The following is a 26,467-nucleotide window of genomic DNA, read 5'->3' on the forward strand; positions in this document are numbered from 1 at the left end:
CTGTTACTCATTTACACTGGTAAATATTAAAATGTTAAATATATTCTGTATAACACCATTTGATCTCTCAGGAATAATTGTCTTTTGACAGAAATACACACACTTGACAGACACTGTGCTTGGTAAAAGCTGTTTGTTCTAAATAATACTGATTTCTTTGAGGAAAGAATATATTTTAATGGCTTTGGTTTTCTGTTTATGAGCACTTGCCAAGCTTAAGTAACAATCATTTTCTGATCTGATGATGTCAAGTAAAAGTGGTTCAGCCTGTGAAGTTTATGAACACTGTGGTCAGATCTATGCTTTTGGTTCAGCAGCCCCTGAAGTTTGTTTAGTAACTTATATGGTCCTCCCTTAAGGTATCAACCTGTGGATTGAGCAGAGGTGCAAGGGGCTCTCCTGTCCTTTAAGTGTAGTAAGTAATAAATAGAAGACTTTATAGCATGGTGAATGTTTGTTGTGGCTGCATTTAAGGGAACAGAACCAGGTTGCTGTTGTTGAGGAAGCATTGATTTTGAATTGATGTTGACCGCATAAGCAATAGCATTATATGATGCCTTTTGAGTGTTGTGGCAATCTTCTTGGGATAGATCCTCTTGTAGCAGTGATGGCCACCTCTCTTCCCTGCTGTAATCAAAGTAGCTGCACATGCTGTTTGAGGAAAAAATTGCTTGTGGAAGTTGTAGTGAGTAGAGTAAAACTAGCTAATGATGAAATCATCTTTAGTGTTTCAAATATCTTTGTTCCCATGTTTCATGAGCAATTCAGTGTCTGGTTTTGATCTTCAAATCGCTTAGGTGAGAGTGGAGTCTCTGCATGAGGAATTTTTCCTTCCATCTCCTTTGCTACTGCCATTGTTGTGGTCATCTGAGGTACCTGTGTGCCTTCATGCCTCCCCTTCTCCCTTAAATGGCAGCTCGGGGACATGGGGCTGCACTTCGTTCTGGAGTGCTTTCTGTCACCATATTTCCAGCAGAAAAATGTCCTGGATATCTAAAAAAAACCCCTACTGTTTGCCCCTTCCTAAGTTTTCAAGAAGAGTGAATACTTTGTGGATGAGTGAGGAGATGCTTGCTGGAGCTGAGTAGCAGAACTTGGATGGCCTATGTGAATGTAACTACAGGAGTAGGTTGGCTTCCCCTCTGGTGGGAGCAGGTGGATATAGGTAGGAGGGGTGGATTCTGGCACCCCTAGTTCCCTAGTTCTTTGAGAACTACTATGTAAACAGATGGAATATTCATTATAACTGTATTAGTGAAAGATAATGGGGGAAGTGTGCCCAAAACAGCTTTTCTCTAACTACATTGCGAGTAAACAAATGAGTGAAGTTAATGAAACAATAATCTCTAGCTGCAAGATGCTTTATTTCTGAAGCTAAACATGTTCTTCTGAAACAAAGAGGTCCTGAAATAAAAAGCTCACTGGTTCTAAAGATGATAACGGACTCTAAGCATCTGATGAGGAAAGTATTTCTTGTCCCTTTACCAGTCCTAAATCCATTAGCATCTGCTTCTCCAGGTCCAGAAATGCACTGTAGTGTTCATTTTCTTGCTCCTCCATCTCTCCTTTTGTTTTCTGTAGAGTAGTCATACTCTAAAGGAAAAACACATACCAGGCAATAATGTACTGTTAAGCTTTGAAACATGTATTCAACCCCATTGCTTGCCATTGGATAGTATCAGTGCTATAACAAATTAATGAAAATAGGCATCACCTAGGGCTACATAACTGAATTATCATTCTTTGGTTGGTTACTTGGTATTATTAAACCATTTGCCAAAAAATGGATAGGCAAAATCCTTATATGAATAAAGAATGGAAGGCTGGAGTCTCTCTTCACTTGAAGGAACAATGTTTACAGGGAAGTTGCCAAATGTAACTTTTTAAAAGAATACTGATGTAAAAAGTAAAGGAAATTCGTAGTAGTTAAATGTCCATAGGCTCTAATGCTCTTGCAGGAGCTTCACTTGACCAAGGGCTGAACTTGCATGAACTAGGACCATCTATTCCATTCCTAAGAATTTTAAATATTAAATAAGGAGCTGCTAAGCTATTCTGAGTATATCATCCTGATTTTTGAAAATACTGTGAGAAATCCTGCCTAGCAAAACAGATGCACTTTAAAGACCTAAAGAAACAATGAAAGTTTTCTTAATTCCAAGTATGACATACTGTTTTGTCCCTGCGTGGCTCCAGCTCCATTTCAATTCTGTTTTGGCTTGAAAATCTTGATACTCTTGAAACTCTTGCTCACAGTACTTCAGATGTTTGACTTCTCTTTCGAAATACTCAAGTACGCTGGCATGCTATTAACACAATGACAAACAAGAGTTGTTACACACCCTAAGACATGGAATTTCTGCTGATGATCTGAACGGTATTCTTAGTTTATCTATACTGGGAATATAGATCTCTATCCCAGTAATTTGCAGCAGAACACTATAAAGATGTGGATTGAGACTAATTCATTTTTGGATACAAAAATGCATGGGGTTAAATAATTTCTATTACAGTGACTCTGAGTAGATCATCCTTCAGGAACCTGCACTGAAATAATGAAACCAGTTTTAGGTCAGTGATTTCACTAAATCAGTCCAAATTCTCACTGACCTAACCTCAGGCACAAAGAAACCATAAAATACTGTACTTCAGTATTACACTATGCATTTATCTGGGATTCTGTGGTTTAGTTTTCATTAGTCTCTTCAACAACCTAGTATTTTTCAGTAAATATTTCAGTTAGAATGAACTAAATATTAGTGACTGCTCCTGGTTAATAATTCTGTGCCCTAAATAGTGTAGTTCCAAAACACACGTAATTTGGGCAGAAGCAATGTGTTTCCTCATATTATAGCACTTAGTTAGCTCCTACCTTGCTTTGGAGAAGTTACTTTTAGTAAAAGGCGGCTGTTGACCTGGTGTTATATTGCTACATACTGTAGCTCTGCACACAGCAAACTTTTATGGGATGTTTGTGAACTATTTAAGTGCATACATAAACTTAAAACTAGGATAGAACAGGAAGATTTTGTGATGTAAAAATAACAGACTAGGTAGCAGGCAAGACTGCTAGACTGGATAAGATGAAAACACTAGCTTGATCTGGGAGATGGGGGAGAAACAAACAACTGAGAATTAAGTGGAAATAAAGAGAAATTAAAACTATTTCCATTGTTCTCATGGCCCTGTGGTACATATAGTCCTCATTTCAAAGAGAATGAATGAGTGGTGGTGTTAGTTTGAAAAATGTGCTTTAATTAAGCTAGAACCAGATACTAAGATGTGTAAATCAAAGTACCAAATTTACAGGAAAAATTGATGCAAATGCAAACAGGAAGGTGTAAAGAAGGAGAAACTCACTATATTTACTTTACTATGCACTCTATAGCATTGGTTTAATGCATGAAACTAGATGTCATTTTTATGCATATGGCAAAAAATGCTGAACCTTTTACTGTGTTTTTATGTAGCCAGGTTGGAGCAGTGGAATTCTGACAGCTGTCACCCAGGTTTCCTTTAGGTGCCTCCTATCTGAGCTCTGTGCAAAGCCAGCTTTGCTACAGGTGGTCTTTGGAGAATGTGGCCATACTGATTTCAAATTAATTGCCATCCATTTGAAGACAAGCTTTTCCAGGCAGGCCTGTTTCTGCGTTGGAGTTTTCAGGATAAAGTGTCACAGAGATTATTAAAAATTCTTACCAACCTCGTTCCTTGAAGGGTGACTTAGTGTCTGACAGATTTCCAAAACATGCAGTACTCCAAGATCATCAGAAACAGCTAAAAAATGCTGCTTTGCTGAAAGATATTTGACAAAAAACATAAACAATCTAAATTCCAACAGTAACATATACCTCCACCCAAACTCAAGCTACAGAGGGTTCATTTTTGTTGTGGTCTTTTTGATTTATTGTTCACTGCAGCAAAAAGGCAGCCTTATTGCTCTCTTATTTTCTTAACAAATTCCCTTCAAAGTTTATGCTTTTCCAAACTCTTAAAAAAAAAAAATCACGTTTTCAGTTGCTTTATGCTGTAGTAGTGCACTTAGAACTGATGTATGCATTTTTGTATATACAGTGCAGTGTTAAATTAGTAGAAACATCTATTGTAGGAGATCATCTGATGGGCCATTTTGCAAACAGGATGGCACCGTAAAGTGCAGTCACCATCAACGTACGTGAGGCAATCCAGGGGCTGATGAAAGTGATCATGGATTCGGAGATGTTCTGGAAATGAGATGGCTCATGAGTTTTCTTCAGTAAGTCCCAAATATCTAGATTTCCATCGTCTCTGCCAATGAAGAAAACTCCTGGTCTTGTTAAGGACCAGTGTCCTGCAGTGTTTCTTCCTGCAGAGCAGCTTGACTGAAGGATTGGTCCATTCTTAATTTGTTTGAAAACAAATAAAAGATAGACCCAACAATCAAACAGTGCTATCTGCTCACTGCTTCAAATCTCCTATCATTTAAGAACATTCACCATTTAAATGATCCTGTTACAAAAATGATATCAATGGCAAAATCAGTATCACCTTCTGCAGATAAAGAGGACAACTGTGGAGAAGTAAAAAACCTGGTATCTCACTTCTAGTCTATTAAGGTAATCTATCTGCTGTTAAAATCTGTGGTCTTGAGATTCTGCCAGGTGCAGCTAACCTGGATTCCTACATGAGAGGAACGGTAAAAAAAACATGTTTCTTTGTCTTCAGCGGATGAGAAGACTGCATCCTAAATATGTGTTTCTCAGACCTGTTTAACACACTTTGTCTTTATTCTTTGGTTTCCGTAGCAGCAGAAATAATTTGTTGAGATGCTACAGTTTATATAAGGTGGGAATTGAAGGTCACTTCACTTATTTTTTTTTTCTGTACAAGGCAAGTTTACAAAGCTATTTCTAAAATAGATTTCTGACATGAAGAAAAAGGAAAAGCTGTTCTTATTCCCAATTTATTTCTAAACTGTGAAGCTTTGTGACTTACAAACATTTCTGAAAATACGGATTTTGAGGCTATTATAGTCCTGTCTTGCATATCTATCAATTATGTTACAGCTGTGTTAAAGTAACTTACTGTAACCCCTTCTTTCCAAATGGCAAAATTCCGGCCTCCAACGCTTAGAATGATGTCTTTAAAAAATGGAGATCTCTGGAGAGTGTTGATAGTTTCAGTGTGCATGGTGTATTTCTGAGTGTGCTTCTGACCTAATGGAAGGAAAAAGGCAGTTTCTTGTAACTAGTGCTTTAGTGATGATCATCATCATGATGGGAGTTAAGTGAGGGGAAAAAGGAGTGCAGGATCCAGCAGAGGCTTCAAAGAGACTAGCCTCATTTTTTGCTCACAAGGTATAGGAATTGCTGCAAATTTAGTTACTGTGAAGTATGACTTCAGTGGTTTGTGCCAATAGGCACATAGCAATCAACCTGTGATACTGGAGAGGGCTTTTGCTACTCTGTCATGATAGCTAAACTGCGTACGCTTTTGAGGCTGAACTGCTGAGTCCTGGTGTCATCAGTGAGATAGACTATTACAGCAGATGAGCAAGAACCTTAAAAAGACAGTATGGGTGCAAATATTTTAGTTAGTGATATATTAAGGACTAAACAGGTATTGAGAAATTCGTACTTACTGACTGTTTTTGCTGAGTCACTATCAATTTCCATTTTCCAGTCAGAATAGACAATTTCTCCATCCTGTGATGCCAGAAAAATCAAGTAAATGCATTTAATATTAAATATGTTCTGAGTAAATTAAAATGAAAGTTTGCACCCAATGACTGAAAAAACACTAAAATTTTGGATCACCATTTTTCAGTTGTGTCACCAAACAACTTTAACTTACCATGAGGTACGTAGGCAGTCCTTCCTGCAGAATTAGGTGATCAAATTTTGCAGTTCATGTTTTGCTCCAGTATTTGGGGAAAAGGTGACTAGAAGCAAAAACTTAGCTAGAACCAAATTTTCGTTTCCACATGAACTCAAAACTGGGAAAGATTTTTGGAATGTTAGATACGTAGGGTAGGTAGAGGGCTATGAATAGCTGGGACTTCATAAAGTAGAAAGAAGTTGTGAGGCAAAATGTACTATAAACATTTTCACCTGACATATGGGGCAACACTAAAAATATATTACTAATTTTATGGGTTCTGGAATAAGGAAATACTCTTTGATTCCTGATGGCAGGTAGTTAAGTTCAACATATTTTGGGAACGTCTTCTAATTCTGCCTTTTGAGTAAGGGTTCATAGTCTACCAAATACTGGGGTTATATTATTATTTTAAGCATCTAGCTAAATGCATTAAAATTGGAATAGAATGTGGCATGTCCAGAAAGATCTTTTTAGTTAACACCTGAAGAAAACATGCAAGTCCATACCTCTGTGAAAACTCTATTACTTAATTGTTCAGTCTTTCGGATATCTTGGATTAACATTTTCAGTAGTAGTCTATTATTTTCACTTACTTCAGTTCCAACAAAAAAGTCGGTGGAGATACTCTCTAACACTTTCAGATTTTTGCTTGAAGGAGTACTCGCCTCTGTATATAGGCTCTCTTCAGCAGGTACTTCAAGTGTGTTCAGAGATTGCACCTTTTCTGGGAAACAGTACCGATAACATCTATTTGTTACACACTGGAATTTACCAGACCAAGCAAACCCTTTGTCTTATAAAGGTAGTTCATGGATAAAGGGAATTTCAAGAGGAGGGATGAAGAAAGACTGCCAAGTAAAGCAGCGGGTTTGCAGGTTAACTGTTTCCTGGTGGAATCTCCCCGTTGTTGCAGCTGCTCTGAAGTCAGTGCTTCCCACACCCAGACAACCACTTAGGGTAGCCCATTCTGTTCGTCCATTTTTCACAGCATCAGTGTCTCTGTGAGAACTGCCCTTACACATCCCCTGTAGCTGCTGCAACCAGGAACTAACATTTCTTCTCCAGGGAATGGCACAACCGGCCTCCTGCAGCAGCCTGTGGTGTGGCAGTGTGTGCTGGAGCAGCTTCGCCGCTGTTTTTGTATGCAATACATGTACATATGTTTGTAGTGAATACGTGTGTCGCACTTTGAACACCAGTATGTTTAAGAAACCTTTTTCCCCAGATGTGTTTAGCTATACAACGTTTTGTTGCTCAGTTTTCATTATGGATATACTGAAATATAAGCTTATTAGAAACATTTTCCCCAATAAGGTGTAATAAAAATATTACCTGAGGTTTTGTAATGAGAATGCAGTTCCCTTAAACTAATTCTGACAGGACCATACTCTGTGTTGGTATCGCTTTCACATAGGTTTATCTGTTCAGAAAAAATGCATTTACTAACTCATTTTGTCAGATCTTTGAGGTACAAGACTAAATTACTTTCTGCTGTAATGGAACAGGTCTTTTCGGTTTGTGATGTGTTTGTAACACTCCACAAAGAATATTTGCTGCCTCGTTCAAGCACAGAGAAAATGCAAACCTGTGGTTTCTCTTGTGTTATCCTTTTCCTGTAAGGATTTTGCCATGTTTCTAGAAATGGACCAGCTCCAGTGGTCATGCTTGTTCAACAACTGCACCAGCCGCAGCTATTCTGAGAAGAATAGATCAGCAGGTCCAAAATGATTTTTTTTTTTAACTTAACGGATTATTTTCAGCCTCACTTTTTTCACAAACTGCTATGACTATTTCCATCAGACTGACTGTTTGCTTGCCAATAATTATGGTTCTGTTGACCATGACCATACTTTTGCAGCTACTGCAGTTTTAAAGAGGCAGTCATGCTGTTTCTTGGGAATTATCTTTTCAGAAGGAAATTCACAAGGAAGTCAGAATTTGCTGGAAAAATTTAAAAGTTGGGAAGCAAAAGAATGCATTCCTATGGAGTTCTGGCCATATCTACTTGATCCTTCTGTTCTATATTTGTGTACAGTACCTTTACGAGAGGTTTCCAGCAGAGGTCTAGATGCTTAGAAGTATCTGGAACATCAGGGGCCATAGCAAAAATTTCCTCCTCTTTTACTTTCTCAGATGAAGGCTGTTCAGGAAGCTTGGTGACTGGAATACCCCAAAATAATATTGAGCTGTAAAGTGATTGTATAATATTATTCTCTGTTTTTGTTTCAAAGTCAGATGCAGTTTCCCACGCATTTTAAAGTTGTGGGTTTTTTTTTTAACCTTTCATTTTCAAACTTTGCATAGCAATAGAGACTCTGAAAAGCAAATGCTAGATGCTTAATTGCTTCTTTTATAAATGATGGCATATATTCCTTTATTCACCATTTCATCTGTTATTAACTATACCAAAGCAGCCAGATAACATTGATACACTTTGTTTATGGAAAGTTACTGGGTGAAGGTACTGGCATTACCTGGGTAAAATTCCTGGAGACTCAGAGAACTGGACAGAACTCTGTAGCAGGTAATCTAGTAATCCAGATCGAACCTCATTCCCAACTCTTGTGGGTACCAATTTTTTATGTGTATCAATTTAATTTTACCAATTATTATTCAAGGCAAGTGGTCCCACTCAATTGAGTCTGTCATCTCATTGGAGTTTTCAGCCCTCTGATTATTCCATTGCTCTACTCTGGACATACATTCACAGATTTGATAGAGACAAGGATAATTTTCCTCACTGCTGACATCTCTTTCCCTTTTCTAACAGGAGTTACTCAGGGCTCATGCTCTTCATGAATGACATTACAGAGATCCCCCTGCTCTCATTTTAGGTGAATACTTTTAATTTGGAGCCCTGGTGTGTGAGTACTTTAAATTATTTCTCCCATGTGGGTTACTTACATTACACTGCAAATATATTGGTAATTGTATTTGCAATCATTCTTCTAACTTAATTCTTTGAAGTCTTCTCTGATTTTGATGAGGAAAACTAACTTTGTATCATTACCGAATTTTGCTGCCTCTGACACTCCTTTTGATGTAACTAGCAAATATATGATTGAGCCCAGGCATGCAGCCTTGAAGTCTTAAGCCTTTTGCCATCATGAAAGCTAAACATTTATTTCCACTTTTTTCATTCTACCCCCTTGCCAGTCTCTCACACAGGATAGTATTTACTCATAACCATCATGGCTATTTAGTCCACCAAAGAGAAGATTCACACAGAATAATTTTGCCAGCTGAGTCTCTAAGTTTAAATATAGTTTACAGTATTTCTTTGGCCTCAAAATCATTAATAGCTTTCTGTGCAAGAGTCACATAATCAATGTAAGTATGGTGGTATGGCTCTTCAGGCCAATGCGTGTGTGACCGACACGCTTCTTAAGGTATATACTGCATATAAAAGTATACATGAACTCTTAATGCCATTACTGTTAAAGGGCTTAACTGGCCAAGAACTTGATGTGTTTGTCTTCTGCATACAGAATTTCAGTTATTCCAGATAGGCTGATAGGAATCCAGAAGTATGTTAGTTAAATCATGGGATACGCTCCCTAAAGCTTTCCAAAGGAAACTGGAAGACGTCTTGTAGAGTATGTATTGTATATACCAATCAGGGGAGCAGGTTACAAGCTGCACGCAAATTTCAGCTCTGTTTTCAAAAGTAGCAGCCGTTCGGTTGTCCTAAAAATAACAGTAATAATAATTACAGGGGGAGAAGATGAAGAGAGACAACAATTACACTTTTCTAACTAAGTACTTCTACACATAAAATGGGCCTCTAGAAATTAAGTAACTGGTTTTGCTTGCATAAGGTTTGAGAATCGGGACTTACTAACCTGTAGTTACAGTACTTCAAGTGAACTGATACCAGCTTTGCCTGCTAGACACCTAAAATTCTAAATTAAGTCAGCAGGATAAATACTTGCTGGTACCACTGCAAGTCAGGCCCTCCTTAGGCTACCATGTTTGAAACTTTTTTTTTTATCCAGCATAATCAAAGAGCAAATCATTGAGAAATTTATCTCAAACAGTTAAGTGTAGTGAGAGTGATATATCTTTGCAAAGTTTACACCATGTGTCATCTCTCTTAAATTATCACTCAGACCACACTGCAGGATGATAGTTGTACCTTCAAATGTTAATTATTAATAGATTAGTTTGGGTATGTGGGTTTCCACAGGTTTTATAGTACTTATAATTTACCAGGTAGGTATTGTTTTATACCAAATTTATTTTAACTTATTCAGAAAAATACAAGAAAGGAGTTAGGGGGGAGGGGAAGTGATTATAGGCTATGCCCTGATCAAATATAATTTTCGGCTAAAACTGTACTTGCCAACCATACGGCAAAGTTTCAGCTACACTTTTTTTGTTTTGTTTTTAAAGGCCAAATCTTACTCTTATTTTCATCCACGAGTTGCTTACCTGGAGTCAAAATGCTAGTCTCACAACTGTGTAAAACTGGATTAAGGTTCTGGATATAACTTTGAATACTTTTTCATTGATATGTAATAATAAACTGCCGACTTTGGGAGCCAAAAACCATAAAAACTGCAATGCTGTGCAAATGCTGACACACATTCCGTGTTTATATAACAAAAAGTATGTCTCAGCGCATGTTGCTAAATATTGACGCTTGGTCAGTGTCATTTATCAAGCCCAGGTTTCCTGTATCTGTTATCCCAGATGAATATGAAAACATCTTTCTGAGTTTAAATCTTGGCAAAAAAAAAAACTACTCCACCTCAACAACAAAAACTACAACAGCGTTCTGCTGTCCAATCCCTTTCCTCATGTTTTACATCTGGTACCAATTAGTATCCATGGATACTACTGTAGCATAATTTAATAATGAACAATTAATCAGCTTTCTTTTTATGGTATATGTGCACCCTTTTCTTCACTTTTCTGGTAGTGTTGCAAAGGACTGCAGTATCTGTGAAGTCTTATTTTTTTTTCCCCAGAAATTATTAATATATTAATTTGCATAAACTTTTTAAAGATCTCAATTTTTTTCCTGTTGACCTGCTTTTCCTTTGTCTTTATTTTGCATTTGACTACATTTGCTTTTCAAATTAATTTGGGCGACAATTTTCAGTACTTCGATAGTAAATGAACATCCAATACTCCTGTAATAGCGTTGGACCCTTTAACTAGGTAGACCTTACGTACTATGGAGCTTTAAAACCATCACAGAAAATACAAGTTTTGAGTACACAGGCAGCACTTGGAAGAATTAAGGTAACTACAGTGACACCGTTCTTGGGTGCCTAGATATTTAGGTAATTGAGATTATTTCTCTGAATTCTCGGTGGCAAGCTGGATAGCTCATAGCAGAAATTCAACATATTATAGATATGGAAGGCTTATTATAATTTTGAATTATAATTTTCAGTAAAGCTACAGAATTTTTTTCCAGAGTAAGCAGACTCAGAACACAGCACAGTTTTAAAGCACAACAAACAGGACAAGTGGCACCAGATTATTTAACATTTAGACAAAACAGTGAGAAATAATGAAGGCTATTACAAATAATTGGATCTTTATTGTTTTACCTTGAATTTACACTGATTTCTGAGGTAGTAGATTAGGAAAACAACAAAAAGAAGAAAAATGAATTTTTAAACTCACCTCAAAATAATCTGGCAGCCAATGCATATCTGTTACTGGTTTTTATGACTATACTGTATGGAAGAGACTGTGTGGTAATTCACTAGAGGTGGTTCTGTGCTATCCTGCTGGACTTGCATAAGTAGGGGCTAGAAATGTTTTAAAAAGAGATATCTTAGTGTATTTCCAAAATATGATAGTAGACCTGTCAAAGAAAAAAGGTTACTTTACATACTGTTAATGCTTCTTCACATATTTCAGATCAATTTATAGAACTTTCTACGGGTATAATACCTTCCCTTTGGAAAAAAAATTGAAAGCATCAAAACAGGCTTTTGGATATGAAGCTCTAAAAAGAATTCCAATGTGCCTCCATAGGCAAACACACATCCACTTACATTATTAGTTCTTTCTCTGCTTTTAGGTCTCTCTTCTGCTTATGTCCTTTATAGTCTCCTTCCACTGAAATCTGCTTCTCATTTTCCAAGCTACCTTTTTTCTGTCCGTAAACTTCCAGAATAATTTTCAGTATTATATTCAGCAACAAATGCTATATATATTTGATAGGCTTCATGAGGCAAGAGTTGAGTATACATTGGTGCCCATTAAAGAATAGTCTTATTGGAGCCCAAGTCTGCACAAAATGCAGCAAAGCTATTAAGCTGGACTAGTCAGCTAAACATTATATTGTGATAATGGGTTTGTTTCATGAACTAATTAGGTTTCTTATTTTTTCTAGTCATTGTAAAGATTATCTACTCCTCTGTTTTAAGTCAGGATGCCTTTACCTGTTTTTGCCCACTAACTTGTATTCTAACTTTGCCTCTCTTCACCCTAGACATATAGTTGTACTGTAGTATATTTAGAATGGAAACATTCACCATATTAACAGCTGTCATCTTGATTCCATCAGCAACGGTTTTTGCATTTTTCAGCTTTTCTTCATGTTGAGAAATATCCCAAATTACAACCTACAATAAAAAACAAGTATATTACAAATTATTTCATGCTTTATATTAATATGCATTTTTTCAAATACAGTTCATGGGGGTTTGGAGAAAAAGAAGAAATTCCCTCTCTGCACTAGAATTTATGAAGTCTTTAGAGTACGTCCCCTTTAGTCTGATGCAATCAACTGAAAGACTGCACTTATCTAAAAAAAAAAAAAAAAAAGAGAGTGAGTCTTTACAGCTTGACCTATTTGACCTATTTATCAGAACTGCAAAGCAGCATCATACAGTACTGGCTCAACTGTGAAATAACCAGGCATAACTTCAGTATCAGATCAGAGAATTTCGGAGACTGTGATATTTAGTGTCTTATAACACCATGTGTTACTATGGATGTTGAGTACATCTCTTCACCCTTATTTTTATACTGTAAGAAAATACAGAAATATCCGATTTTATTCTTAAACAGAGAATTCAAACCTGTCCATTGATGCAGCCACCAGCAATGATATTTGGATCACTTGGACTGAACTGAAAGCAGTAAATGTCTTCAGGACACTCCAACATTAACTAGAAAGAAGAAAAACCAAATAGTTGAGAAATACAGTCACACTGATTGTTTGTTCTCTTGTTATTTAAACACTTGGCACATTTAAAAGTCCAGATTAAATACCTGAGGGTGAATAGGGTCAAAAAAAACTCCAAAAAGTATCCCTGATTGCTGCAGCAATGATTTATCAGAAAGGTTAATCTTCTTGTCATAAGAAAGCTGCTTTCTTGCTGACACTGCTATAATCCCTGATTGAGAGAAAACAAATTTTCTCAGAAGAGACGATTCAAATTTCAACATGCTGTTAATTATTCTAAGCACCTTATATTTACAGTGAAAAAAACAAACAAACAAAACCAACAAACCATGTATTTATATTTTTCTTTTTACAGATCAACTTTGAGGAAATTATTTTTGTTACTTAATCTTAAATTATTTAATAATGAGTGTAGAACCTAAGGATCAGGATAAAATTCAATTTTTTTTTGCTACTACTCCTTAATGGTGCACCTGAAGTGATGTGACAGGCATATAGTCCTGGCCATCCATCATGAAATCAAATCTTTTGTAGCTGAATTAACTTCCTACACAGGCTGCAGTGTTGGCTATTAGTATACTGTGCAGCTAGGACATTTATATAGAATTTAATTGTGCCTTTAAGCCTGGCTATGTAGAGCAATAATCCATAGCAGGGAGCAGGAGGAGACATTTAGCATGCCTCGTGATGCTCCCTGGCAGAGCCATGTCCCATTGTGGCTGTAACATTCCTCACAAGCATTAGGCATGCTACAAGAACCAGCCATGGGGAGAACAACAATGGCACGTAGAGCCACCAGAAGGACCTGGCGCAGTTGCAGTCTCACTTAAATGAGCCTCATCTGGGACAAATCTCCCTTTCCTATGATCTCTGCTTGTACATTAGTGTGAGGGACTTTGCATGGCCTGTCTGAACTCTAAATATAATTCTAAACTCTAAATCTAAATTCTAAATCAGTCGTTTGTTCGTTTGTGTTTTAAATTTAAAGGCTGATAATTTTATGGAAGTTGTGTATTTTATAGCTGTCATGTAATGCATGTCATTCAAGTCTCAAATCAGAATTTCAGCTGCATTACCGTAAATGGTTGGGTGCCAGCAAACGCAGCTAATGCTTCTGCCCTTGAGATAACGCAGATCGGTAAATGATTGGTATGCTTTAAGATAAACATCTGGTTTTCCACCAGGGCTGCTTTCATCTTCTGCTAGGGCTTTCCAGTCATCAAAAAAGGCATTCATAATTTCATTTTGCTGCAATGCAATTTCCATTCTGTTTTGTGAAAAGAACAGTTAACACTTTCAAGAATCCAGATGTGACTACTCAGTAGTAGAATCACAAATATTTCTGTAAGGAGACAACTTTTGTTTTAAACAAAATTATGACCACAGTAGTAAAAAAAAAAAGTATTAATTCCTCAGTGATGCATCACTGTAAGGAAACCCTCTTCTATTTAAATATAAATAACTAATTGTACCAAGAATTTAACTCTAGTTCTGTGTGGATCAAGTACAGTATAATTGTCCAATTATTGTGCAAAAAGTCTCAGTGGGACTTGTCCTATGACTAAGGGCTGCAGAACAGCATCTTTGTTCTTCTGCATAAGCCTCTGCATGAGTGAGCAGAGTGAGTGTTTGAAAGATCAACAATGCTGCTTGTTTGGAAAGATGTATCACTATCAACTTTAACCATTCTAATATCTATTTAAGCCAATAGTCATATTTACATGGTGCATATTTCACGTTAATTTTCAGAAACAAATATTAAATTAATATTTGTTAAGTATTAGAATAATAAGAGAAGAAAACAAAACAAAAAAGTATGTAGAAACAAAACAGAAAAAATCAGTATTTGATCAGACCCATGATCCACTCAGAATACAAGCAAGAACTCTTGTCTATATTATTTCAGGTAGCCTTTAATGTGTATTGCTGCAGTAATTTTACCTTAAACATGCTGATGTAAGAAAGTTTTTCAGCTTCTCAGGTGACAGACTTTCTTCTTTCTCTTTATTTGACAACTGTCTAGGAAAATACTGCGTGGCTGTATTTTTTGGATAAGTCCTAACCAATTGGAATAAATTTGAACATGAGTAAGTACAGAAACAATTTCAAAGACAGAAACTCATGCAGTGTGTAAAATTAAAAGCTAAGTATATTCTGTTTTCCTAGAAACTCTTTGGAAAAGAGTGAAAGAAGAAAGATGCAAACAGAGCACCCAATTCTGTTCTCTTAACCAGTTTGTAACTGAGTAACTTCGGAAGAGTTCAGTTAATTTACATCACTTCAGTTGAGATCCAAAACAGTGCGTAACCTAATAAATAAGGTGATAAATATTTTCTTACCATTTTGTCTGAGTACTAGCTTCTCTCACTTTTGGGACCATTTGTACACCCACATCTTTTTCAAGCCTTTTAATACTGAAAGTTTTGTCTTGATAAGGTGTGCATTCAATGTAACTGTCTTTTACATGCGAAGCATTCTTATCAGTAAATGTAATTGGTGCACCGAACTTTCTGCGTACTCGAGAAATCATATACTTAATCTGGAAAAGAGATATTTCTGTAGTTAGCAGAGGAGAAAATTTTTTGAAAGTTCATTCTGTAAAATGGCAGTGTTCATATAATTGCAGAACTAGTTCTATTGATTATTTCTGTGCTGACTTTACTTATATTTCTGCATTTTGAAATTCTGAAGTGCTCATATAAATAACCTACGTAAGTAATAGAAGACAGGTTTGTATTTCCAAAACAAGAAGTTGCCTTTAGGTCATGTTTTGGATTACTGCTAGTAGGATAAAGGAATTACATTTTCTAATTCATGCAATATCAAAACTGCACCTTTAATTAAAGGCTTCATTTGCAGGAGGTTTTATGTAATACTAAATCAGACTTCCAAGACCTAACTTTTAATCCCTTCCTTCTTAGTGCAGTTCTCAACTTTGGGTGAGGTATTTCAGTTTCCCTTGCAGTGCCTAGGGAGAGAAAAGTATGCTGAAAAGGATCTACAAAAATTTGAGCAAGGAGTTTCCTTATAGTGAGAACTAGGAAGCAGGAAGCGATCTGGCTTGGCTTCTACCCATAAAGAGAGGTAGGCACTTGATTTTAGGCAGTAGAGAGGTATTGCTTTGTCTTGTATTCTTAGCCAGGTACTTTTTCCCAGCACCTCCTACAGAACTGGAAAGGAATGTAGGCTGAGAATATTTACGAGTGGACCTCGCCAGCAAGGTAGAATACAGAATACTTAAACTGTGAATGTGCTTTTAAATTTAGTGACTGTGAATTAGCTATAGAACAATCAGCCATCTTTTTAAGTATAAGCAAGGTGTCCAGTTGCTAAAAACTATCAAAACTTAGCCAGTCTTCCCTGAACAGGGATTTAGGTATTGACTAAAAATGACAGATAGACCGTTAACTGCTTGGAGACGCCCCACATGTCACAAGTTAGGTGCTAGCTGTGAGGGGATTGACTTTTTGGATATGGGATTTTCTCAGTATAATCTATAGGTGTAGTTAATCAAATGGGTCCCTCTGTAAAGTCAGTTTGTAATAACCTGTAATTGGTAACATTTATTCTGAGGTAGAGAGCCTTTACCAGTCTTGCATGCTACTTAAATGCCATCGATATAATGAAACGGAGTTCACTGGGCTCCATGGAAACAGATCTAGGTCCTTAGAATATAATTACAACGACTCCATTTGTAATCTGGCCAGATAGTAAATCAAGCAAGAAGTAGCAGAGATGATAATGACCAGATGATCAGAACTTTTGAACTTAGAGCTTAAGAAGTAGATATGCCCAATACAATCTCATATGCCTTATTTGCAGGATTTAAAGAGAACATTGTTAAAAAAAAAAAAGTTTCTGCAGTTTCAGTTTTTGTTAAAAGTTGAGCTAGTGCTTACTCTTTTTTTTTGTTTTCTTGAAAGCCCTCAAGAAAAACTGGAATTGCAACTTTCAATTTTCTGAGCGTTTTTTTTAAGGAACTTAAAATAAATTTGGGTTTGTACTAGTTACTTGATTGAGTAACATCTGTTGATTCTGACCTTTGTAACAGTTTCTTTAACAGATTCTTCTTCAACTTCCTTTTCACTGCCAAGAGAAACCCAAGGTTTGGGGACAGGAGGCTTATAAGGATGGACTTCCAGAGTTTCCTCTCTATTTTCTTCTTCTTTTTCTTCTTCTTTTTCTTTTGCAGTTTCTGGAGGCTGTGACATCAAACAGTGCAAAATAGTGTTTTTTCAAAAATTTCTTACTGAAATGTAAGTATGAACCCGAAATCCAGTTTTCTTTCCTTTTGTCTCAAATGCAGTAGGTCTGGCTATACAATGCCCCTGGGTATGATTTGGTTAGGTTCCATTAATTCATTTGTGCATTAGAGTTTTCCAATAAACATTACGTATTTAATATTTACTTGCTAAAGAGAGACTGCTGTCTTGTATGTAAATCACTATTATATAAAAAGAATTTATAATGATTTTCTATATTAGGCCCTCCTGCCTGGAGTTGCAATTTGCTTTCCTATTAATTGTTACTTCTCTTGATGCTGGGTAACAAACTCATGTTGAAAAATTATATAATCTGCCCATAAACCTTCTCCTATGATGCAATGCACAAGGGGAAATCTTCTATTTATTTAGTTTTACTTAGAACTCAGACCATTTTAAAGCATGATTTGAAGTACATATACACACATATTATGAAAAATAAGTGTAATATTTCTTTGAAGATGCCCAGTAAATTATAATCTTTTATTTTTATGTCTGTCTTAGAAACTCGGGTCTTAGCAGAGGAAATTAACCATAATAAAAATGCAGCAATGGGGGTTATACTGGCCCTCTGAAATAAAATACAAAAGTTTACTTCAGTCTTTCTCAGTATAAAAGATATTTTTAAAGTGATACACGTATTTTTCCATTATCAGGTTAACCTTTAAAGAAACATTCTTGCACACCAAGAACATCAGATGCTTGTGAATACACCACCATTCCTGAAGTATATGTTTGAGACAAGATTCTGAAATATTCATAGACAGAAGAATGCTGTGCTCTGCTTGGATTTTCTTACCTTCAAAAGGTTTTCCTTGGCTTCCTCAGAAGCAACAAGGTAGAAGTTCTGTCCGTATTGGAACTTTGCATCAAAAACTACCAAAAGTTCTTCCCCTGGATACTCCTATTTTAATTAAAACAATTAATGGAAAACTGAGAGCAAATAAAATCCAAAACAGTCATAAGCCTGTGACTGGCAAAGCTACCACTAGTGTAAATTCAGTCTCTTTGGTTAATCTTGTGATCTTAACAGAGAATTTCAGGTGCTAATATAAAAGAACGGATGGATTTTATTTTGTAATAAAAATAAGTCTGGGATAAAACTAATCTTTTCATACAGAGAATTAAACAGAAAAAAACCCTGTTTTAATGATTCTCAATAAGTAGGCCGTGAATTAGGGAAAGCCAAAATATGTGAAGCTCTGCCAGTTCACAGAATGAAAGCTAGTAATATTTATATTACTTTTAGCATATTTTCAATCTGAAGTTAGTAAAACAAAAAAAAAGTGCAAAAAAAAAAGTGCATGGTGAGCCATGAGAAACTTTGAGTTGACAATGGTCCATGACCTATAGTCTTTGGATATTACAGCATTGGTGTATTTACACAGTCAAACAAGGATAGACATTATCATTAAAAGCATATATACTCTGAGAGCATGAAATCTTGAAGTGAGAATGAAATAAGCTACGTACTGAAACAACTTTTTTGAGAGGGTGGAAATCAGAAATTGCAGCTCTTGTTTTCAGGTCCTGAATGATGTCCTCTTTTTTAATAAGTTTGAAACAATTTTCTTCTGTGACATCTTCATCAACTCGGCAATTAAAAATTTCTTGGGTCTTTGTAGTGAAAACTAAAGGAAAGATTTCTGGGTGGCCTGTGAAAAAAAGCAAAATTGCACGATAAACAATTTCAGTGTGTTGTTTAAACATAAACATATACCTTAATAACTTGGGGTTTTACTGTTTCCTAATAGAATGCCCTTGAATCTCTCAGCCTAGTTTTTGGTATTTTGGAAGGCATGGAATACAATTTTTACTACATTTTGTTAATCTTGGAGAAGACTGTACCTAACGTTTTCTATTTAATGAATATGTTATTCCTAGTATGAGAATTTTTTTTCCCCTCTTGATCAACAGGTGATTAAGAGATTTAGTGAAGAGTCATTAATAGACTGGTTTTAATACTTTAAGGACACAACTGCATGGCTCTGATTTACGTTGAATAAATATACGCTAGTCCTTCCTGGAGAGTAATGCCATGTTAAAGCCAATGTTTAATCTAAACAAGGCTTCAGCACCATCGCAAATAAGGATGCCTTTCTGTATTTGGACTTTCATCTTCCTCTCATCCAGTTCAGAGTGCAGCTGAGTCTATTTCTCAACTAATAGGTGAGACTAAAGCAAGGTCACTAAGATTCGAGCCAGATACAAGACTATCTTCAGCTTCACTGGAGAATATATAGCTGTTGTTTTCTACGCCCGTGACCTTGGTTAGGTTCGTTTATATTAATTCAGAACAAGACAGCTATTTCTTATCCTAGCTCTAGCACTGTTACCTTCATTGTTTTTAGCGAGGCGGGGTGTAGTTGGGTGACCCGGCGACTGTGCTTTGCAAACACTCAGTCTGAAGATAATACACGGTACTCCTTGTTAAGTGTATGTCAGCTGTATGTACGTAACACTGGTCCTTCCCAAATGACATGTTCTGCCTTCTGGCTTACATAACAGACAGAAGTGATTAAGATCACGGTAGGCCCAGCTAGTTGAATCTTGCTGCCTAACAGACACTTATTTTCCTTTGTAACACTGCCATGCTAGCAAACTCATGCTGTATGTCTCAGCTGCCATAGCAAGAGAATTCTTCATGAAGGCCGGTATACTTTTGTCCAAGAAGGCTAGTATACGCTCACTTTGAATGTTCATCTTTTTGATAAACTGGAAAGTGGAAAATACTTAGACATATATATGTATGGGATTTTTATGTACTGAAATGGGCTACTTTTGTGATGGTAGCTGATACTTTCTATCGTCTTTGTTTCATTCTGTTTTCTTGGTTTGAGTTATTTAATATTTTATCTTAATTCCTAGAACCTGTAGTATTTTTTCCTATGTGTGCCTTAAATTGAAGTCAATATATCTAAAATTATTATATTGACCAACTGGCTCAGCATGTTTTGAGAAGCCATCTCTAACCTAAGCCAGCAACGACTGACAAAACAATAAATCCTTCTTAATCTCTATCATCCGGGAAGCTAAATCACTGCATAAGCCTATCACATAATAATACATAATGTTCGATGAATCTGACATTTATCCTTTAAAATCTTTCAGTGCTGCTCCTCCACTGCACCTGCTGTGCTAGTCATCACTAAAATTAATGACATGTATGATGCTCCTGGCATACCCTACACTTAACTGAGTATGATTTACTTGGTGTTCATTAGTTCTTTTGTAGCGTACACAATCCATTTGTAGCATGCACAGTCCTTTAGTTCACTTTCTTCATAAGTTATAGTCAATATTGCATGACTTTCCTTTTTGATATCTCAGAGATTTCCAGGATTTCTGTGTATATGCTTCAAAGAAGTACAAAATCATAGGGATGTTGATTGGGAAACACCTCTGAAACTCATCTGGTCCAAACTCACTGTTAGTAACACCAGACCAAGCCAGGTCTCGTTTATCTTCCAGAGTCCCTGTGCTTGCCTTTTTGACATTTACTCTCTATAGCTACTGAGGCCAACGCTTAGATTCTTCTTTTGCTTCTCTATTTTGGCTATGAGCCCAGGCTCAGAAAAAGTGTTTATTCCAGGGTAATTTGAAACATTTAATCCTTTTAAGTAACCGCAAAAGTTGATCTGCAGGACTCTCAGGTCACCCTAGCCAATGGCATGAGGCCTTATTAGGATGCAGACTCAACTCCTAGTATAAACTGCAACACTACAGATAAACTTTACATTTTGATATATTGGAGCAAAAAAATTAAACCTCCTATTGCAAATTAAATTTCGTGGGATAGAAGGAGGATGGAAATCTAGAGCTGCACCTCAAACCAGTGCAATTTCCATCCTCTGCCCTACACAGCTGGCTCAAAGAACAGAATGGAGAAGAGAGCAAAGGAACAAGAAATGTGTACATATCACAGTCCTCAGAGTTGGTTATGTGGCTAGTGCACTTAAGAGGGCTAGAACCTACAGAAAATTTATAAACATAATTTGATTATGTGAGTTTTTTCAGAAGAGTATTCCCATGGCTCAAATAAACTTGAACAATTAGGGTTTTCTTTGCATACATCAAAAATCCTAACGAGGGGTAACATGTTTATTCAAGAAGCTTGTATGATGTTATTTTTTAATACGCTGAATCATGCATACAGCCTTTTCCACAAATTCTAATGCTAAAAAAATTCTTTCAAAGAGATGTAGGTTTCAATGTCAAATGAAACAATGCATGCGTTAAAGTTAAGCAAAAATACAGTAAGACAGCACTATGAGAAGGAGCAGAGTAGGACAGATCGTCTAAGTGTATTTTCTTCAATACTCTATTGCTGTAAGTCCAAGTTAAAAACAAAGTAATGATCAGAATTAAAATATGTACATCTTTTAATCTAAAGGACTAAAATTCTGTGTTGTAGAATGCTGTATTATAAGAGAGTCTATATATAGAATAGTATAACATAAGGAGCTGATACTGGAATTCTTACTATTATGAACATTTTTATTGAATGCTCTTTTCTGCTAAAAAGTATGTTGTAGCATCTAATCAGATGCTTCACATTGTTTTTCTAATAGTAAATTGTACTCATAATTTGTAACAGTCAACAGCTCTTAGTGTTATGAGAACTTCACAAAGGACCAAGAGGCTCTAAGAGAAGTAAAGAACACTTGCAGGTCTTATGCTAAGGAGATACCATGCATACAGTTTCAATCCTGCACAGATAGTGTCTGCATATAGCAGCGTTATTTTCCTGCTTTTAGCAACAGGTTTCTAGCAACGGTTTAGATATTATGGCTCTAACCTTATTTGCCACTAGGTGGAGGTAAAATTCTCTCTTACTGACAAAACTAGGCATCTCCTGGAACACCGAAAATACATGTTTTAAGTAACACTTTAATCATCTGAGACATTGCTTATTGTCCATTTCATTAATTGCAGCTCAGCCATTTCAGTGATGCTAATCAGAGTGCAATTTTCACTTCCACCCGTGTGCTAGTGGGATTATGTAGGAAGACAAGTGATTTATGATTTCTTTAAAAATTACCTAGTTTGTATATTCCTAGTTTCCCACATTGTTGTAGCTTTTAGCAATAAAAGCTGTACTGTTAAAAGCTAATTAAGAAGATATCCCGTTGGGCAGTTGCTGTAAATCGTAGATAAATTTTACATTGATATCAATTTAAGTTATATCTGAGGAAGAATTGCACAAATCAGGTCAGAAGAAAAATCCAACTAGAAATATGAAAAAAAATTGTTTTTTAAGAAAAAAATATATTTCAATTCAAATAATTCCATGTTTTAGCTGTTAACTATAGCCACACTTTTAAAACTGCACTTTTCTTGCACATAAGCCGAAAGAAATGCTTGATAACTTTTAAATGGCAGATTTTTTCTCCCTACAAAGCAAAAGATGTTAATCAACATCTATTGATATCTGTGATTAAAAAACACAAATGATATGCTAAAATAATCTTCTCACCAGATTTAATAATGATTTCACAAAGATCAAATATTTAAAAATGATAAAAATATTTCGAGTTTTTCTTTCAACTGCTTAACTATTACAAAATGCAATCATTTTGCACCCTATAATTCTGTTGTGATGCTTTTTATTTCCCCTGATCCCAGCTCCTCTCAATCCAAGATGAAAACATCGTTTGTGAACCCAAAACTGTCTCAGCATTCCTTGCCGCACTGCCTGCTACTCAGAGTGGTACTCTAATCACTACTGTAATAGCTGCATTTCTTCATTGTTTCTAATTTTTCCTTTTCGTTCTCTGGCATTAGTAACATTGAAGCTTCAAAATGTTTACAGTATTCCAAAACTATTACTTTAAAGCCCAGTCATCATAGCACTTACCTATACCAGCCATAGAAAGATCAACTTCATCTTTTTTACCTGAAATATTACAACATGATGTTATCAGTAATTTTTCTTCCTAACAAAGTAACTATAAATATACAGTCCTTTCCTTGTTAGGGTAATATTTAAAATCTCTCTATATATTTAAAACTAAACTATGAAGAGGAAACAAAAAATAATTTCTATTCAGTTCAAGTTTAACTCAGGAAATGAGTGAAAACCTTCTAAAATAGGTCTGTGTCTTTAGGAGATGTTAGCATATTTTGAAACTACAGAGATTTAAATCTCATTTTTATTTTGAGCAGGTGGTCTGCATAAGAGAGAAGCCATAAGAAATCTGTCATCTTGTGGTGCACACTGCAGTTTCCATGGTTGAAAACTGCACTGACTGCTACCCGATAGCACCTGCTTGGGGCAGTTCCCGTGCCACTCGTGAAGAGGAGATAAATGGGCAAGGCTCACTAGGATCAGACAGTAGCAGAACTGGCGGCTGTGCCGGTAGGAGCGGAGGTTAGTCCCCTCTGATAGCAGCGAGGTGGGCAGGCTTGCCCTGGGTGGCAAGGTGCTGCAGGAGCTGGGCTTGCTTCAGCTCCTGAGAGAGGGTCTGCAAACCTCACAGCGAGGTAGAACAGGGTGAGATTAGCATTAATGTGCAGAATATTCTCTGCAGCACAACAGCTATTAATCAGCTGGGAGGGAAAAGGTGATTGAAAGGTAAAAGCAACATTAGGAAGGTGGCTGTCATGGCAGAAAAAAATCCATGAAACAAATAAAAACCAAGCAAGAGTACATTCCCACCTTTTCTGAGAATGTGCATGAATCACTGGAAAAAAATATTTGTGTATAGCAAAGGCTCATTAGCCTTACACTTCATTAACTATACGCTTTATAAATGACACAAGTGAGATAGTATCTCAGCACATCTCAGAAAAAATGCAATAAAATGCACTGCAAAATTAAATTGTGAGACTTTGGTACATTTTCAAGCTCTATTGCTGTACCTTTACAGTGTGATCCTGAGCACCTAAACTCCTGCTTCTAGGGGCAGCTCTCTGCCTGACGCTCTCTCCCTGGGCTGCTAGCTGTTGTGAATCTCCCCACTTAATATATACTAAGCCTCCTAATTTCCCATTCAATACTGTTATTATGAGACCACAAACTATTAAATCTAAACTGCCAAGACAAAGCATGAATATTGCCATGTAGCTTTGTTATGTTCCATATATTGGTTACAAAACCGTAATCAGTAATTTAGATCTCTTAGATATTTATATAAAATAGCACATTCTAATTTATCTCATGTTTACTTAAATGCCTGGGCCCAAAATAATTAAGGTAGCTGTCATGTGAGACCAGATTACTGCTTGTTTCATTGCTGCTGTACCTTACATACCAAGCTGTGTTCGTTTTCCTTTTGAGGATTTCTTAGCTTTGTTTTCACCTTTCTGTTTCTTTGCTGAGGTTTTTGGACCTTTCAAGGAGGTCTTGCCAGATATGAGATTTTCTGACATTTTTCCAGATTTCTCTAGAGAAAGATAGATGTAATCAATAAACTTAGACAACAGAATGCACCATGTATGAGTGAAAATTTCTTCCATGACTTCGTGTAGTTTATCATTACAGTAATATTTTTCATATGCAGCTAACGGTATGTTCCGTAATTTTAAATCATAAACTGTATTTTGCTATGATATATAATAGATGGAAATACTTCTTCTGTCCAAGGTGATTAAGTATGGAAACTGATTATCCAAAAAAGTGAAAGGTTAAATTAGGATAGGTCCTTGCAGAAAGTTAAGGACCTGAGCTACAGTGGGAAGAGTGCGGGTGGAAATTCTCCAGTTATAAATATTTGTCCCAGTATCCTTAAGTGTAAATCATTGCTCTGCTGCACAAAGCGTCTCTGTGCTTTTCTATTTCCATTTCATCTTTCGGTGTAGCTCTGTGGAGGACAAACTTGGAAAGGAGTTGTATGCATAATTACATGTAGCAGCCACACAGCTGGAGATGATAGTGTACAGAAGGCTATTCTTGACATTTACTCTCCTTCTTCGCAATATCCAGAAGAAGGGTAAGAACAGAAGCACAGAAAAGGCTCAGCTCCATTGCAAAGAAGGAAATGCTACACAGCCTGCTGGACAGACCGGACAGCACCATCATGTGGCGCAGTGGCATGGTCCGAACTCTGCTAGAAGTATTGAAAATTGTTTAATGTTACTATTGAACACCTAGAGGCATTCGGCTGGGATAAGGACAATGGGACTCTCAGTTTCTTTGTGTCCCTTCTCTTCCATGTTCCCCCCCTTTTTTTTTTTTATTATTTTAACCCTGTAAACTGACTGGGAGAGAAACCATTTTTTAAATGCCTACAAAGCATCTGCAACATTAGGATGCTATTAAAATTTTAACACTAATAGGAGGAAAGCAGATGTCCTTATAGGACAGAAAGAGTCGGCATCTTCAAGAACTGTGTCTTGACATAAGTATTTCTGATGAACTCTTACAGGAGCTGTAGCTTGTCTGCCTGCACATGTGAACAGCCCATTTACTGTCAAGATGCTTAAGGTGAAAAGGTGAGTTTGCAAAACAGATGTTCTATCTTGAGACTTCCCCAATGAAAGGCCTGAAATAGCGTAAGCATTAAAACAAACACACCGTGGCCTGTGCATTTGCAATTTCAGTGGTCATCCTGGCTTTGGGTTGGTCTCTCATTCCCAGACTGGGAAACAGTGTTTTTCTGTTTTGTAACACAGTTCTCAAATACTCTAGAAGCAAGCAATATAATTTTAGCTTCCAGTCTTGAGTTTAGTTTGGAGATGGCCACTGATGGCAAGATATAGGTCATAGATTATAGCCTCGTGGTATAGCTTGGCTTTGGAATTTATGTTAAAACTGTTTCTTATCCATCTCCTTGTATATTTTACTTAAAAAAAAAAAAAAAAAAAAGAGACCCATTTATAAACGGATTCTGTGGCTACTCTAATTTGAAACCAACCTTGATGTCTCTGGATGAAAGACACAGCCCTCCAGGATAGGAGGAGAGGCCAGCTGTTGTAGAAATTAGTTGAAGGGCAACATGAACCATCTCATATATATTACAGTCACATTGTCTTACTTCACTATTTCCTGATTATACACTGAAACAAAGCCAATTTGGAAATGTTGAGTTCTGAGTAACCTTAAACTCTAAGTCACATGAATAGAGGAAACACTGAGAGGGCTGAGATAAGTCACATGCCTATGTTTAGTACAGTAACTTGCAAGTAAAAACATCCCTTTTCCTTCAACTGACTTGAAGTATATTATGCCTATCAAAAAAGTTAAAACTTTTGG

General features: G+C 36.5%; 1 protein-coding gene across 1 annotated transcript; it reads right to left on the minus strand.

The window, feature by feature from the left end:
* Positions 1 to 2,120: 2,120 nt before the first annotated feature.
* Positions 2,121 to 24,645, minus strand: DNAI3 (dynein axonemal intermediate chain 3). Its single transcript, XM_086617553.1, is given in 22 exon segments — positions 2,121 to 2,306; positions 3,704 to 3,795; positions 4,175 to 4,379; positions 5,065 to 5,195; positions 5,621 to 5,684; positions 6,453 to 6,606; positions 7,215 to 7,279; positions 7,898 to 8,045; positions 9,473 to 9,546; positions 11,497 to 11,540; positions 11,543 to 11,624; positions 12,351 to 12,446; positions 12,906 to 12,995; positions 13,099 to 13,223; positions 14,089 to 14,279; positions 14,954 to 15,070; positions 15,352 to 15,551; positions 17,053 to 17,214; positions 18,074 to 18,178; positions 18,748 to 18,929; positions 23,132 to 23,170; positions 24,576 to 24,645. Coding segments are annotated over 22 exon segments (2,622 nt in total).
* Positions 24,646 to 26,467: the final 1,822 nt, after the last annotated feature.

This window comes from Tauraco erythrolophus, chromosome 10, assembly GCF_009769465.1.
Source record: "Tauraco erythrolophus isolate bTauEry1 chromosome 10, bTauEry1.pri, whole genome shotgun sequence".
NCBI classification, from domain to species: Eukaryota; Metazoa; Chordata; class Aves; order Musophagiformes; family Musophagidae; genus Tauraco; species Tauraco erythrolophus.